This window comes from Pagrus major, chromosome 2 (assembly GCF_040436345.1).
Source record: "Pagrus major chromosome 2, Pma_NU_1.0".
Taxonomy (NCBI): domain Eukaryota; kingdom Metazoa; phylum Chordata; class Actinopteri; order Spariformes; family Sparidae; genus Pagrus; species Pagrus major.
This window is the reverse complement of record NC_133216.1, coordinates 10,040,670-10,054,287: the sequence shown is the minus strand read 5'-3', so window position 1 is coordinate 10,054,287 and position 13,618 is coordinate 10,040,670. Positions and strand designations below refer to the sequence as shown.

Genomic DNA, 13,618 nt, shown 5'->3' with positions numbered 1-13,618 from the left:
AATCGCCTATTTCCCCCGCAACAACCTACACACTGAAAATGGAAAGTTACTCGAACACTAACCTGTTCATTAATGGCACCCTACACTATTTTGCATGAGCCCCTTCACTGCATCTGGGGTAAAGTGCCGTCCAAGGCAGCTGTGTGATGAGACTTGGTGCAGCCAGACTCCTCTCCAGCACTGACACGGTGCTGTGGAGGTCTGGCTATGCTACTTTTTTATAAACCAAACAACTGATCAGTTATTTAAGGAAATAATCAGGAGATTATTTGATAATGAAAATAACTGTTCGCTGCTGCTACATTCACATTTGTTGTTTCGTGGGACACGTCTCAACAACAGTTGGACGGACTGCAACACATTCATTGTGCCCACTGAATTTATCCTAATGACTCAAATCAAGTCAAGTTTATTCGTAGAGCACATTTAAATTACATTACACAAAACACAGGTGAAAAACAAAACACAAGCAGCATCACTTGAAATAACAAAAACAAACAAAATACAAAAAAGATAAGTCAATTGACTTAAACTAAATCTGCAATCATTTCTATATTTGATTACTTGTCTGTTGTTTCAAGCAGAAATACCCCAAAAATGATCCTTGATAGTTCCACGCTCTCAAATATTGAAATATCCAGCTTTTAAGATAAGATAAGATAAGATAATCCTTTATTGGGCCTTTTTATAGAGCATCAGTTAAAACAGTAATAAGTAATGAGTAAAAAAGCAATAAGAGTAATATAAACAATATAAATAAGAAACAAAACTCAAACTTTAAGTATTCTTGGGATTGGGACTATTGATCGAGGATATTCATGAGCATTTTTCGTTGTTTTCTGAAGTTTCATCGACCAAACGATTAATCAATTTATCAGTGAAATAAGTTAGTTGCAGCTATATTCACATTTGTGCCTGTGAGTCAGCAGCCATGACATCAATGTCTCCCTCAGGATAAACTGCAATAACTTTGTGATCCAGTGACACGTTATCTAGCGCCATCATCAGGTCAGAATTATATCTTCTACATTATGTTTATGAGCAAATTCCTGCAAACTGATGATGTGTTTGTTGCTGATTAGTAAATGTTAGCATGCTAACGCCCTGAACTGAGATGGTGAACGAGCTAAACACTACACCCTCTACACATCAGCGTGTTAGCACTGTCATTGTGAGCATGTTAGCGTTCTCATGTCACAGAGGAGCTAGCATGAAATGTAGCCTTCTAGTATTTATTAAATATACACACACACAAAGTTTCTTCTGTCAGAAGTTAGAAAAGTTGCATTGAAGCTCAATAAATCCATTTTCCACTTTACATAGTGTGAATGTAGGTCACGATGAGGTCATCTCTCCATTTAATGCATGGTCTCACACAAAAATAGTGTTTTTTATCTCAAGACATCAAAGCTGGCCAGTGAGATGGACTCAGAGGCCAGCGGGGGAGGGCTGTTATCAGTCTCAGTTCAGGCCTTATCAGATGGTCATCGTCTGTGAAATGCCACAGTGCATCCATAATCAGAATAAGCCTGACACGGCCCAGCAGGTTCCACACGGTAAACACACGCTGAGCCTTATCACAGCTGTGAGCGCAGGCTGCAGCAGAGAGGCCCTTTGTCTTTTTTGTTCTGGGCTGAGCTGCAGAGGGCGGGGGGCCTGTGGAATAGCTGCACCTCACTAGAAGCAGTTTACACAAGCCGAGAAGCCAAACAAAAGAAGATGCATGACTTCCTACGGGGGCGAAGACTGACGCTGAGATTACATCTCCTCATATCGGAGGGGCTGGAAAGGCCACGGTGACAGATTGTGGAATTTCTCCCTTTGTGGTTTCTTTACACCCAGATGATCTGTAATCTACGGCTGCGTGAGGGCATGTTGCAGGAGAATCGGGCGCTATTTCACTCGTAACAGTGTTGTCCTTAGTGACAGCCTACATCTGTGTGTATTAAGTGGTTAATGTATGGTGATTTGCAGCGTAATAAAACGAGGAAGTTAGCTGCCTTCAACAAAGCAGCACACTGCAGCTCATCTGTTCCATCTGTTAGCAGTTCTGCAAAGTAGAGGTCACAGGCTTCATCTTGGCATACTTATCCTTTTTAGGTAGCAGCGCCGCCAAAGCTATTCAATGAGAAGCCTCAGAGCTGATTGTGTGGTTTGATCCATTTAGCAAGAATAGCGTTGGATTTTCTGATAACGGGGAGGACGCGGCAGAGAGGGTGCGTTATATATGTAGCAGGAAATCCATCCAGAGTCGCTTCATCTTTGACTTTGTTTTGACAAAACTCACACTGGAGCATAAATCAGTAACAGTATTAACATCAGAGGAGCTGCCTCTGTGAGGAGTCCAACTCTTTGTTGCAGTGCCACCCTCTGGCCCTTTCTTGTTAGTTCTGCATTTTCAACATAATCTTTTCCATATGAAAGTGATCTTTAATCTCTGCGACTCTCCCTCTGAGCCAGTGAGCTAAGCTGAGGGGAAATCAGGTCATGCTGTCATGAGGAAAGGAGAATGCCTCAAATGATATTAGCTGTACTGTCTTTAATAAGTCAACTGTGTGACCTTACAAAGCGTAAACCCATGAAATCTATTTGACTCCGAGAACACTCGATGAGGATCTCTGTCGAGGCAGGAATGCCAATTTCCACAAGCGGCCTCGCCTGGAACTGAAGCTGAATTACAAAAGGCTGTGATTTCTCATTCAGCCTCAATAATTAATGACTCCTTCGAGCTTGCTTAAAAGTTGCTGCCTGCCTTCGTGCTCGTGATTCAAGGGTTTGTGATCCCGACACGTTAAAGGGTGAGAGGTGACATCGAGCCTCAGGCAGAACAAAACCACGGCAAAGAAATAGGAACTGGAATCAAATCTATTTGAAACACATTCCTTCACAGCTCTGCGCCGCTCTCTCTCTCTCCCTCCTGCCCACATGTTGTTCAGATAGTCAGCGATGACACGTATCAGATGTGAGCGAGCTTTCTTAAAGGAGAGATGTTGTTGGACCCCCACCTGGTTCCTTCCCGTCTCTCCACGCAGCAGGTTGCGTGACTAAGCAGCAGCTCTCTGGTCTCTCTGGGCTGGCTGCCTGCAGGAAGACGGCACAGAGTTTCATATTCTCTTTCAAGAAGTGTGAATTAATAAAGATTGTGCCAGGCAGTTCTGAATTTTACGGGGTAATCTCAATGTAGCACAGTTCAAGTAATGGGCGCTGTCCTAGTTTCCTTCACAACGAGCAAGTCTGAACTGATGAGCGGCACAGAGATGAGTAACTTCTCTCCTGGAACGTGTCCAGTGTTTGATTTGCATGTTTATCAGTCACTGAAACTGCGTCACTCGTAATCCTGCTGCGTGTTTTTCAGGTGACGTCGCTGCACCTGAAGATTACTAGTTTGTTTTTACTGTAGATGAAGATGTGATGTCTAAACCAGTGCTTCTTTTTTGACTTGCAACTCCCCAAAACAAGCTATTTCTACTTGGGACAACTTCTCAGTTTGCATAAGACAACAGGTCTTTAAGACTTAAAGGTCAACAGGTTTTAAAGACTCCTGAAGAGGTCAAATTGCCCATTAATTTAAAAATAACAAGTCCCAAAAGTTAAAAAACTAAAGCTATGTTTACACCCAAAGTACCCGGATCTCGCTTTGGTGCCAGCTTTATTGAAATCATTGGGAGATGCATGGAGAAACGCACTAAAACCAAACTTATCTAGGTTGTATGAGTTCTGATGAAGAAAGATATGTTGGTTTTTAGTGTGTTTCTCCATGCATCTCCCATAGACTTCAAAACAGCTGTGACCAAAGCAAGATTCAGTGACGTAATGACCCTTCCTTCTTTTTTAGGTTCCTCGCCCCTGAGCAGGAACTTTCCTGAGGTAAAATAATGTCCCCGGAGATTAATTTAACCCTGGTTCTAGCGGTGGAAATGCACTGAGCTCCTCCCTCCGCGGCTTAAAAGCTGTCCAGTGCACACCTCATCAAAAAATGTGTAAGAAAATGAAATCATGCAAAAGAAACTGATTTCCTGCACACTGCCGGCAATGAGATGTTGCACTTTCCATAAAGTTTCCATGTTCTTCTTTCTTTTTTTTTTTTGCACTTTGGTTTTTATTGATGATTCAATATTTATAAACATACAGGATGAACAGATAACAAAAATAACTTTAAAAACTTTATTTAAATAGCACTAAAAAACAGAGTTACCAAGTATAGTTGCACTAAAACATAAAACACAATGAAAGAGTCAAAAGGAGACGCGAGTATTAGAAGGGCAAATATAAAGGCAACAGGATGACTAAAACAGGGAGAGAAAAATAAGTAAAAACATAATAAAACAAAGATAATCATCTGAATCAGAGTTAAAAGCAGCTTTATATAAGTGTGCTTTGAGGAGTGTTTTAAAACAGGGCATTGATTCAGCACCGTGATGAATTGTGAGATGATGGAACATGTAAATAAACAAACCTAATAAAGAAAGTACAACAGAAAAAAAGGACAAAGTTCTTGTTCCACTCTCGGTTTGATCAACTGAATCAGCTGTCCTTTCCTTAGTCTTCGTCATTGTTTTGAGTCCTTCTCTCCTCCTTTTCTTCCACTAGAGCTTCTTGCGATCTCAAATGATGTCAGTGTTTTCCTCCATATAGTCTTCTTCAGTTTCTATGCACTTTTCCTTGGTAGGGAGGCTCCACTGAACCCCATTTCCATCCATCAGCAGTATTTTTTCCAGATACTTGTCCTCTTGTTTGTACATTCTCTTCATTATAATTAAAATAACACAAAAAAGTATCCTGTCGCTCATAGGGATGTGATATCCTGGTATCTTTTTGCACAATTTTATGGCATTTTCAAAATATATGTAAGTGATCTGCAATGACTCAGTGATTTTTCATTAGACTTGGACCTCACAGTGTGCAGCAAATCTGCACTTAATTTTTTCCTGCAAAAGTGTTTCTGCTTGCCTCAGATTTATCTTGATAACAAGAAACTGATGGTAAAGGTTATATTATCAGAGCAGAGACATTTTGTACCCAAACATTTTTGAATTTGCTTTGAAATGTGATCAAGTCATTCCTTCTTTCCTCTGAGCTTTCTCCACTTCCCAATAAAACCTGTAAATAAGTCTCTTCAAACAGAGGCTCTGGTTTGGGCCTGTTCCCAGTAGGAAATGATTCATCCCCACATGTAAGGACCACGCTGTAACATCATGCAACATCACATTAATCACTGCGTTTCTTTTTTCTCTTTCGCTTCAGGATGACATGACCGACTCCCTGCGGGACTACACGAACCTCCCGGAAGCGGCGCCTCTGCTCACGATCCTGGACATGTCGGCCCGGGCCAAGTACGTCCGCGACGTCGAGGAGATCACGCCGACCGTAGTGGAGCAGTTTGTGGGCGACTTCCTGGCTGAAAAGCTCAAACCGGAGCCCATCTAAAGAGGAAGTCCAAATATAAATTGGACACACTATATGGGACTCACTCCATCATCCAAACCCTGACCTCTCGCTACGCCCCTCACCCTCTCTCTCTCTCCCACCTCCCCCCTGACTCTGTCAGACTGTTAGAGAGATGTCTCACTTTTTACTGACATTTTAACATTTTTTTAGACATGTTCCTCTTTTCATGGAGTCCTCTTTCTCCTGTGGTGCCTTGCATTGATGATAGTCCCTACAGTAATATATACGGAGATTCTGTTGGTTCTTTTTTGTTTGTTTTGGCCTCAAGAAAAGTGTTGGTTTTTTTTCACTCGATAGCTTTTCTGAACTCTAGAGAAAAACCAGAGAATTACCCGATGGACCTACTTATTCAGCTGATTCTTTGCTTTGTGTTTTGTCTGCAAGATCCTTGTTGTTACTTTTGGTTTCTGAATGATGTTGAGAAAGAATAAAATGCATTTTGTAATTCACATGTAGTGCAGATGTGCTAAATCTCAGTTGGATGTAGCCGTAAGCCTTTATGGCCCTATTTAAAGAAAACAAACCAGTATGACAGGTGCACATACAGTAAAGATCACATTATACTTGCTTGTAACAGACCAATGACTGATGTTTTAAACCCCGTGTCTTGTTGTGTGTGTTACGCTGTGAGTGAAAGTCATCTCTTGCCAGTTGTTAATGGTGGTTCTCATCTCAAAGTCATTACGAGGATTTTCTGTGAAGGTCCCCTAATGAAAAGGCCGGGTTATTTCTGAAGGCACAAAAAAAACGGCATTGGGAAAGTGTTGAATGTATAAATCCCTGTATTCTGTTACTTCAGTCATGACTTCTCACACCCATTAAAAATTCACTGGCAAGCACAAAGTTTGGTTCCTCTTTAAGTCCCATCGATAAAGTTAGAATTATAAATTCACACAATGCAACGACTCGCAGGTTCCTCTGTTAGAAGTGTTTAAATAAAGAAACTCAATGCAAATATTCCAGTTATTAAAGGAGACGATATGCAGATGAACTGAATGTTTGTTCATGTGCTAAGTCCAGGCGGGAAGTGAGTTCTGCATATTTGCATCGACAATGTGGAAAAGATGGGAAGTCTGGTCCCCTCCAGAACAAATGTGCCTCAGGTTCAGTCGTCTATTTAAGGCTCTTAGAGAATGTAACTATGTATATTTGCTTGATTTTGAGGTACTTGTGCTTGAGTATTTCTATTTTCTGCTACTTCATACTTCCACTCCACTTTACGCTGATAAATAGCTCAGTGAGGACACAAATTTAATTTCAAACATGTTTGACATTTGTATGATGAAAGAGAAGACTTATAAAGAGCGTTAGCTGTGGTGAGTCTGACTGACTGTCTACTATAGACAAAAAATATTAAATTATTAAAATCAGATTGACTGATGATGAAAATTTAATTTATCTGCAGCCCTAAAAAGAAGAAACATGAAAGGGAAACAAGACATAAATTCGCTGGGCATGAATCCAGATGATTATATCACAGAAATTCAGTGTTTTATTATTTGCACACATGTACACCAAAAGTCACGTACTGATATTTAGAACAAACATCATGAAATCTGCTGCTCAACTTTAGATTTCCATTTCCTCCCAGATGTCTGCATTAGCTTCAAAAGTTGCTTCCTGCCCTCAAACAGAAGGATACTGGCGGCCATGGCTGAATTCAAGCTGTCCACATCAGGCACGACAGGAATAAAGAGCCTGTGGCCGGCCGTTTTCTCAGCCAACTGGACCGCTTCTACACTCAGACCGTGTGTCTCTCCACCAACCACAAGAGCAGCGGGGCTCTGAGCCCAGCTCTCGTGGTACAGCTTCGTGTCCACTCTCGGAAGTGAGAGTCCCTCAAATTCATTATCCGAGTCAGAATCAGAATCGTACTCCTCGTAGCGCATCTTTTTGTTATTAGGCCTTGCGCTGACCCAGCCATAGTCTCCTGCTTTGGACAGTTTGTGAGAAACCTGAGAATCATTTGTTTCTCTGCTTGTGTCACAGCTGCTGTCAGCCACATGGACAGTCACAGGTTTAGGGAGGTGATTTTCAACATCATTCCAGCCCAAGCTAGGGTAGATGGGAAGGCGGAAATGGGCGCCCATTGCTGCACGCAGAACTTTAGGCTCCCAAGCATCAACACAACCTGTCAGTGGAAAAAAGTAAACAGATTTGAAACACTACAAGCAAAGACGCAAAGCTCATTTCAAGGGACTTTTCTTGTTCACATATTTAATTAATAACCTGAGCATACCTTTAGTGAGCAGGACATTATGGCAGCCAGCAGCAGCAGCACATCGCAACATAGTCCCAAGGTTTCCAGGGTCTCGGATGTTGTCGCATATCAGGGACAACGGCACTGAATGACCACTATTTGCGAAGTTCAACCGTGAGGGGTCAGGCCGAGAAAATATGGCTGCAGAAGAAGAAGTCAAAGTCAACAACAACTCAAGAGCATCTGTGCTTCATGATGAACCAAAACAAAACAAATGACCCTCACCCATCACCCCTTGTGGGGCCACGAGATCAGACCAGATCTTGATGTCCTCAAACTTGACTTTGACGAGCGTGGCTCTTTTCAACTTGTCTAAAGGCAGCTCCCGGAGCCGATCCACTGTACTGAAGAACACCATCTGCGGGTTGGCTCCAGCATCCAGGGCGTCACAGATCAAACGGCGGCCCTCCAGGAGGACTTTACCCTGGTGCTCCCGGAAAGTCCTCGAACGGGCAACACTGACTAACCTCCTGAAGGACAGAGAAATTGAGAAAACATGATCGATAACAGGCAGTGTGAACATGAGAAACTTTTTTTATACCTTGCTTTGAGGAATATTGACATATTTTCACTATGTTTTTGTTTTTTTCATTCAAAGGATAATGCCAAACTACTCAAACATTAAATGTTTCTCTTAAAGTATGTAATGATCTTATTGAGGGCTCAGTGAGCACAATTATGAATCTGACCAAACATTTACACATATTAATGCTGTAGTTGGTCGATGTGAAGCTAGTTCAATTATGTTAGACACTGCTAGATATTTTAATCCTTTTTTTAAATCCTATTTGCCACCTGATCAAAGTGAAACAAGGGTTATAACATCTAATGATTAACAATAGCCCTCTTTGTTTGAATGCCAGTGTTGTGACCTGTGACAGTCATTGCAATAATCCACTACTGCTCTTACTTACGCCAGTCTTTTGTCTCCAGGAAAAGCCCTCTCGAAGCGCAGTCCGTCAACTTGATCCTTTGTCACTGTCACATGAGCATCCTTTACAGTTGACTGCACATTAATCCTCGCCTTCACAAAGTCACTTTCCTCCTGATGCCTTGTTGTTGTAGCGGTGACTTTTACCTCCCTCTCCCTCTTGACGTTTAGCCCTGCCGGCTGAGACTGAGACGTCTGCTTAACATTAACCTTATCCGTCCCATCTTCAGGGAACAAGACTCTGACCGGTTTCCTCCTCAGTCCGCGTACATACCGTTTCGATCCCACAATAATACCGCTTCCCCGGGTCAGAAAGGCATTTTTCTCTGTGGAAAGAAGACATATCACGCCTCTCATGTACGCCGCCATGTTTGTCCTGTTTCTTCTTCGCTTGTTCTCAGAGTACAAACACAAGCTAGCCTACTTAGCGCCGCCAACTGTCGCGTACATAAAACTACATTTACGCGTTTAAAATGAATCTAGTATATTGGTTAATGTTAATAATTCCCTTCGCGTTGGTGTTTTGCCTTAAAATATTACCAAACTAGACAATTACATTTCCTTTTGATCCTTTTTAAATGATTTTTCTTTACTTTTTTTTAGCTAAAGTAGCTGCCCAGCTGTAACCTCGCGAGAGAATGCGGGATAGTCGGTGATACCATTAGTCTGAGTGAGTGGGGGTGGCGTACATAGTTTTATTACTTTTTATTTTGCTTTGTATGTTTCGTAAAATTGTTTCGCTCGTCCATGATAGTATATTAATGTTAAGCAATCGATACAAACTGAAATAATAGCTAGAATTTGTATTTACAGTTGTAAATACCGGTATTTTGTATTTAGCTTCCCCCAATCGACGACAGAATCATCGATCACCAAGGACGCTCAGTCGTTGCCTGCACACCGATCTACAATACGCACATCACAACATCTGTCAAGAAGTATGGCTTTGAGACGAGCGCTGCACTTTGTTTTCAAAGTTGGTGACAGGACCAAAACAGCCACGTTTTACCGAGATGTGCTGGGCATGAAGGTACTGTTTTCTGGGCTTCATTTAATGGGACTGAATCCATTGATGGATCTTAAGTTGGTGATAAGCTAATCTCAGGCAGAGTGTTGCACAACGTTACTTTGCTAGCTGTTAGTTAAGCTAATTCTTCTTATGTCATATGAGCGAAACTCGAGTGTTTTGATACACATGTTCTAATACTTCATGCTTATTATCTTATCTCTTCTCATCCATTTTAGATTTTACGTCATGAAGAGTTTGAGGAAGGCTGCAAAGCAACTTGTAATGGGTAGATATGATATGAGGCATCTTTAGCTAACTGAACTTTGTCCTCAGCTCATCAGAGTTAAAAGCTGTTAATATCCTAATACTGACCGCTGCCTTCAACCTTTATCCACACAGACCTTACGATGGGAAGTGGAGCAAGACGATGGTTGGCTTTGGTCCAGAAGATGACCATTTTGTCGCTGAGCTGACATACAATTATGGGGTTGGAGAGTATCAGCTTGGCAATGACTTCTTGGTAGGTGAGAGTTCATTTGGGAACTTTACAGAGGAGAGCAGCATGTTGTGTTATGTAGGGTACAACAGCTTTGTAAAGAGATATTGTCATATATGTTTTCACTATAGGGGCTCACTCTGCAGTCCAGCCAAGCTGTAAGTAATGCTAAACGTCTGGGGTGGCCTCTTACTGAGGTAGGAGAGGCTCTGTATCGGACCCAGGCTCCAGGAGGGTATCCTTTCTACCTTGTGGACAAAGAGCAGCCTCCCAGTGGTCAGTGTCACAGGAATGACTTCTGTCTCTTCTCTCAGGAGAGTTCAGTTTTAAAAATTACTTAATAATAACAGTCATTTTATCACACACACAGCAAAATTATCAAATAGTAGTTGGTTGCAGCTTCAAAAATGCAAAGATTTGCTTTGTTTCATAGCATTTTATTGTGAAAGTAATTTAATTTTAGAGTCAGACTCAGTAAACATGTGTCACTATCTTGTATTTTACTCAGTAAACCACTCATTGATTAATCCTTAAATAATAATATCTACTGAAGAATAATTCTGATCTGCTGCTATTACGACTTTTAAATATGCTTGAACAAAAAAATATGGTAAAATAACCATGTCACGACTGCGCAGTATGGTTTAGTTTCTTGAAGTAGGGCTTACTGTCGTTATTTCCTAAATGTAAATGTGTATGTGACTATATCCTTCATACAGCACTGAGCAGAGGGCATTGAGTGCAGTATGGTCGTTGTAGGTGTTTCAGTGTGCCATACTGTTTTTACCTCTGTTACCAATCACCTGCAACCTTTGATCATTTTTTTCTCAGACCCAGTGCAGAAGGTCTGTCTCGGGGTATCAGACCTCCAGAAATCGACCCAGTACTGGACGGCTCTCTTGGGAATGAAGGTGATGGAAAAGAATGAGGAAAAGAAAACAGTGCTGATGGGATTTGCAGACACTCAAGTGAGTCAACTGTGAAATAAATAGCCATGTTTTGTATTTTGTCTTCTGCAATCTAAGTGTTTTCATTATATATTTTTTATCTTAAGTGTAAACTGGAGCTTCACGATATCAGTGGGACAGTAGATCATGGGACAGCATTTGGGAGAATTGCGTTTTCATGCCCACGGGAGCAAGTAAGACATTATTTCATGGACACGTCCTTGTGTGAATATTACAGGAAAAGCATCGTCATAATCATAATTTTCATCAATATTATAATTCATTCCACAGCTGCCTGACCTTGAAGCCTTGATGAAAAAGGAAAATCAGAAAATTCTCACCCCATTAGTCAGCCTGGACACTCCTGGAAAAGCCACAGTGGAAGTGGTTATCTTGGCTGACCCAGTGAGTGCTGAACCAATATGACGCTGTAATCAAGTGAAATGAATCTCTGTTAAAAATGTTAACTGGACCATGTTTTTGTTTCAGGATGGTCATGAAATCTGCTTTGTGGGAGACGAGGCTTTCAGGCAGCTGTCCATGGTGGACCCCAAAGGAAATGACTTGCTTGATAAGGTTGGTGCTGCTCCAGTTTTTCCCCCCTCCACATTAAATATGCAACATGTGCTGGATATTCACTGTGCTGTCGTCATGCTTTTATGATTTCAGGCCATGGCTGAAGATAAAAGCGACGAGTGGTTTGCCAAACACAACAGACAGAAAGCTGCTGCGTGAGATGAAGAGGCTCGCCTGGAAGATTGTGCGCAATCAATTTCTCACCAGTTCATTTGATGATGAGTTGCTATACGAGGCACCTGTAGTATAAATCTTACAGTAATGACAACTCAATTATCTTTAGGCTGGCAGTGTGAGATTAATCTTTCCCTGAAAGCGTGCCTTGAGGCACAGTCGCATCGACAGCACTTTGTAAAAGGACCACTTGTTCAATTTGTTGGACATTTTTCCAATAAACGCTGTTCCTATCAATACAGCGGAGACGTGGGCAAAAAATCAATTTCATGCGACTTATTTGTAACGAATTATGAGCCCCGACTTGTTGACCCTCCCACAGTTCACCTTCTGTGCATCGTGCATGTCCCTGTTAGTGCTCTTAAAGGGTAATTCCTCCAATTTTACACATTAAAGGGTGTTTACAGGTTTTGGGGAGTACTACTGCATATGTGAAAAAAACTGGCATAAAGCCTTTTGTAGCTTCAGAAGAAGCTGCATGTAATCTGATAAATTACCTCCAGTAATGTCGCTCAGTGGCTAAGTTACATTGCAGATAACGGAGGCACCAGGTTTTAAAAAAGGAAGACGAAGGTATGGAATAAAAAGGCGACATCTCTGGTTCTGATGTATCAGTTTTGATCATATTTCAAAACCTGACACCTTCAATTCCCAAAATGCAATTTAGCCACCGAGTGACATCACTGGAGGCAATTTATCAGATGACATGCAGCTTCCTCTGGAGCCACAAAAGGCTTTATACTACTTTTTCACTCCCAGTAGCACTCCCTAAGAGCTTTATAAAGACACTTAAATGGGTAAAATGCGGTAATTTGATTGAGGAAACGGCACCACAACATGATGTAACAATGCAGGACCTGCCCTATTGTTGATGTTGTATAGTCCCATACATTTGCTGCTCATCAAATTACCAAAACCCAATGACGTGCAGTGAACCTGAAGTTTTTAGGGGTTTGGGACTCTTGTACTGCTGCTTGGCAATTCAAGTGTGTGTAGGAGCAAGCTGACTACAGATAAATGCATTCAGTATAATGTAGCATTTGTGAAATAACATCTTGGTTGAAATAAAATCTTTCTCTTTAACATTTCAAATAGTTTGATTACTACTGTCTGTTTTCTCAGTTTTACCTTTGTATGAATCGTTTTTAGTGGGTGTATATCAGAGATGTAGATTCAAATCGACTGAGGTTGCAAATTGACTCGACAGAAAATAAACAACTTGAAACGACTTTTTTCTTTGTCTGGCTGTTGGTCTCTTGGCTCTTGAAAAGTGATGGGTGAGGGAATATTTTTTTAATTGAGAAGACAATAAGAAAGTTATTATAAACATTTATTTCCCTGAATCGCAATAAACAAATTAATTTCTTTGTCGTACTACTTGACCAGGTAGGATAATGATTATTTGACAGGCAGTGACACCTTGTGTTTTCTCTTTATAAAGGCTGGATACTGCAGGTAAGACAAATGTTTCCTAGGAGGGGAAAAGTGACTTAATCAATCAATCAAACTTTATTTATATAGCACCTTTCAAATGCAATTCAAAGTGATTGAAAAAAGAACATGATATAAAAACAGGTTAAGAGACTAATGCAAACAAATTGCAATAAAATGGATAGGAAGCAAAGGAAATAAAATGTAATACTGCACAAAACCTGTTGTAAGAATGAAAACAGCAGGAAGATGTAAATAAAAACACATTTAAATTATAATAAAAAGTATAAGACACTACATAAAAGGCAGACTGAACAGATACGTTTAAAAGTAAGGAAGTTGTTAA

At 41.0% G+C, this 13,618-nt stretch overlaps 3 protein-coding genes across 3 annotated transcripts in view; 2 read left to right on the top strand and 1 right to left on the bottom strand.

The window, feature by feature from the left end:
- Positions 1 to 6,291, top strand: part of nxn (nucleoredoxin) — a 64,332-nt gene extending 58,041 nt beyond the window's left edge. Inside the window, exon 8 of the mRNA XM_073487759.1 lies at positions 5,245 to 6,291. Coding sequence (XP_073343860.1) covers positions 5,245 to 5,427 — 183 coding nt within the window. The 3' untranslated portion in view covers positions 5,428 to 6,291. The remainder of the gene's footprint in view (positions 1 to 5,244) is intronic.
- Positions 6,292 to 6,916: 625 nt separating this feature from the next.
- On the bottom strand, positions 6,917 to 9,190 carry mrm3a (mitochondrial rRNA methyltransferase 3a). Its single transcript, XM_073489208.1, has 4 exons — positions 8,623 to 9,190; positions 7,934 to 8,178; positions 7,688 to 7,849; positions 6,917 to 7,579 (listed from the first exon to the last, which is right to left on the bottom strand). Exons 1-4 carry the CDS (start codon positions 9,006 to 9,008, stop codon positions 6,996 to 6,998), a joined length of 1,377 nt encoding a protein of 458 aa, XP_073345309.1. The 5' UTR covers positions 9,009 to 9,190; the 3' UTR covers positions 6,917 to 6,995.
- A 351-nt stretch (positions 9,191 to 9,541) lies between these two features.
- Positions 9,542 to 13,069, top strand: glod4 (glyoxalase domain containing 4). Its single transcript, XM_073492205.1, has 9 exons — positions 9,542 to 9,669; positions 9,885 to 9,934; positions 10,048 to 10,168; positions 10,276 to 10,420; positions 10,976 to 11,112; positions 11,199 to 11,285; positions 11,383 to 11,496; positions 11,581 to 11,667; positions 11,761 to 13,069. Exons 1-9 carry the CDS (start codon positions 9,580 to 9,582, stop codon positions 11,824 to 11,826), a joined length of 897 nt encoding a protein of 298 aa, XP_073348306.1. The 5' UTR covers positions 9,542 to 9,579; the 3' UTR covers positions 11,827 to 13,069.
- The last annotated feature ends 549 nt before the right edge of the window (positions 13,070 to 13,618 follow it).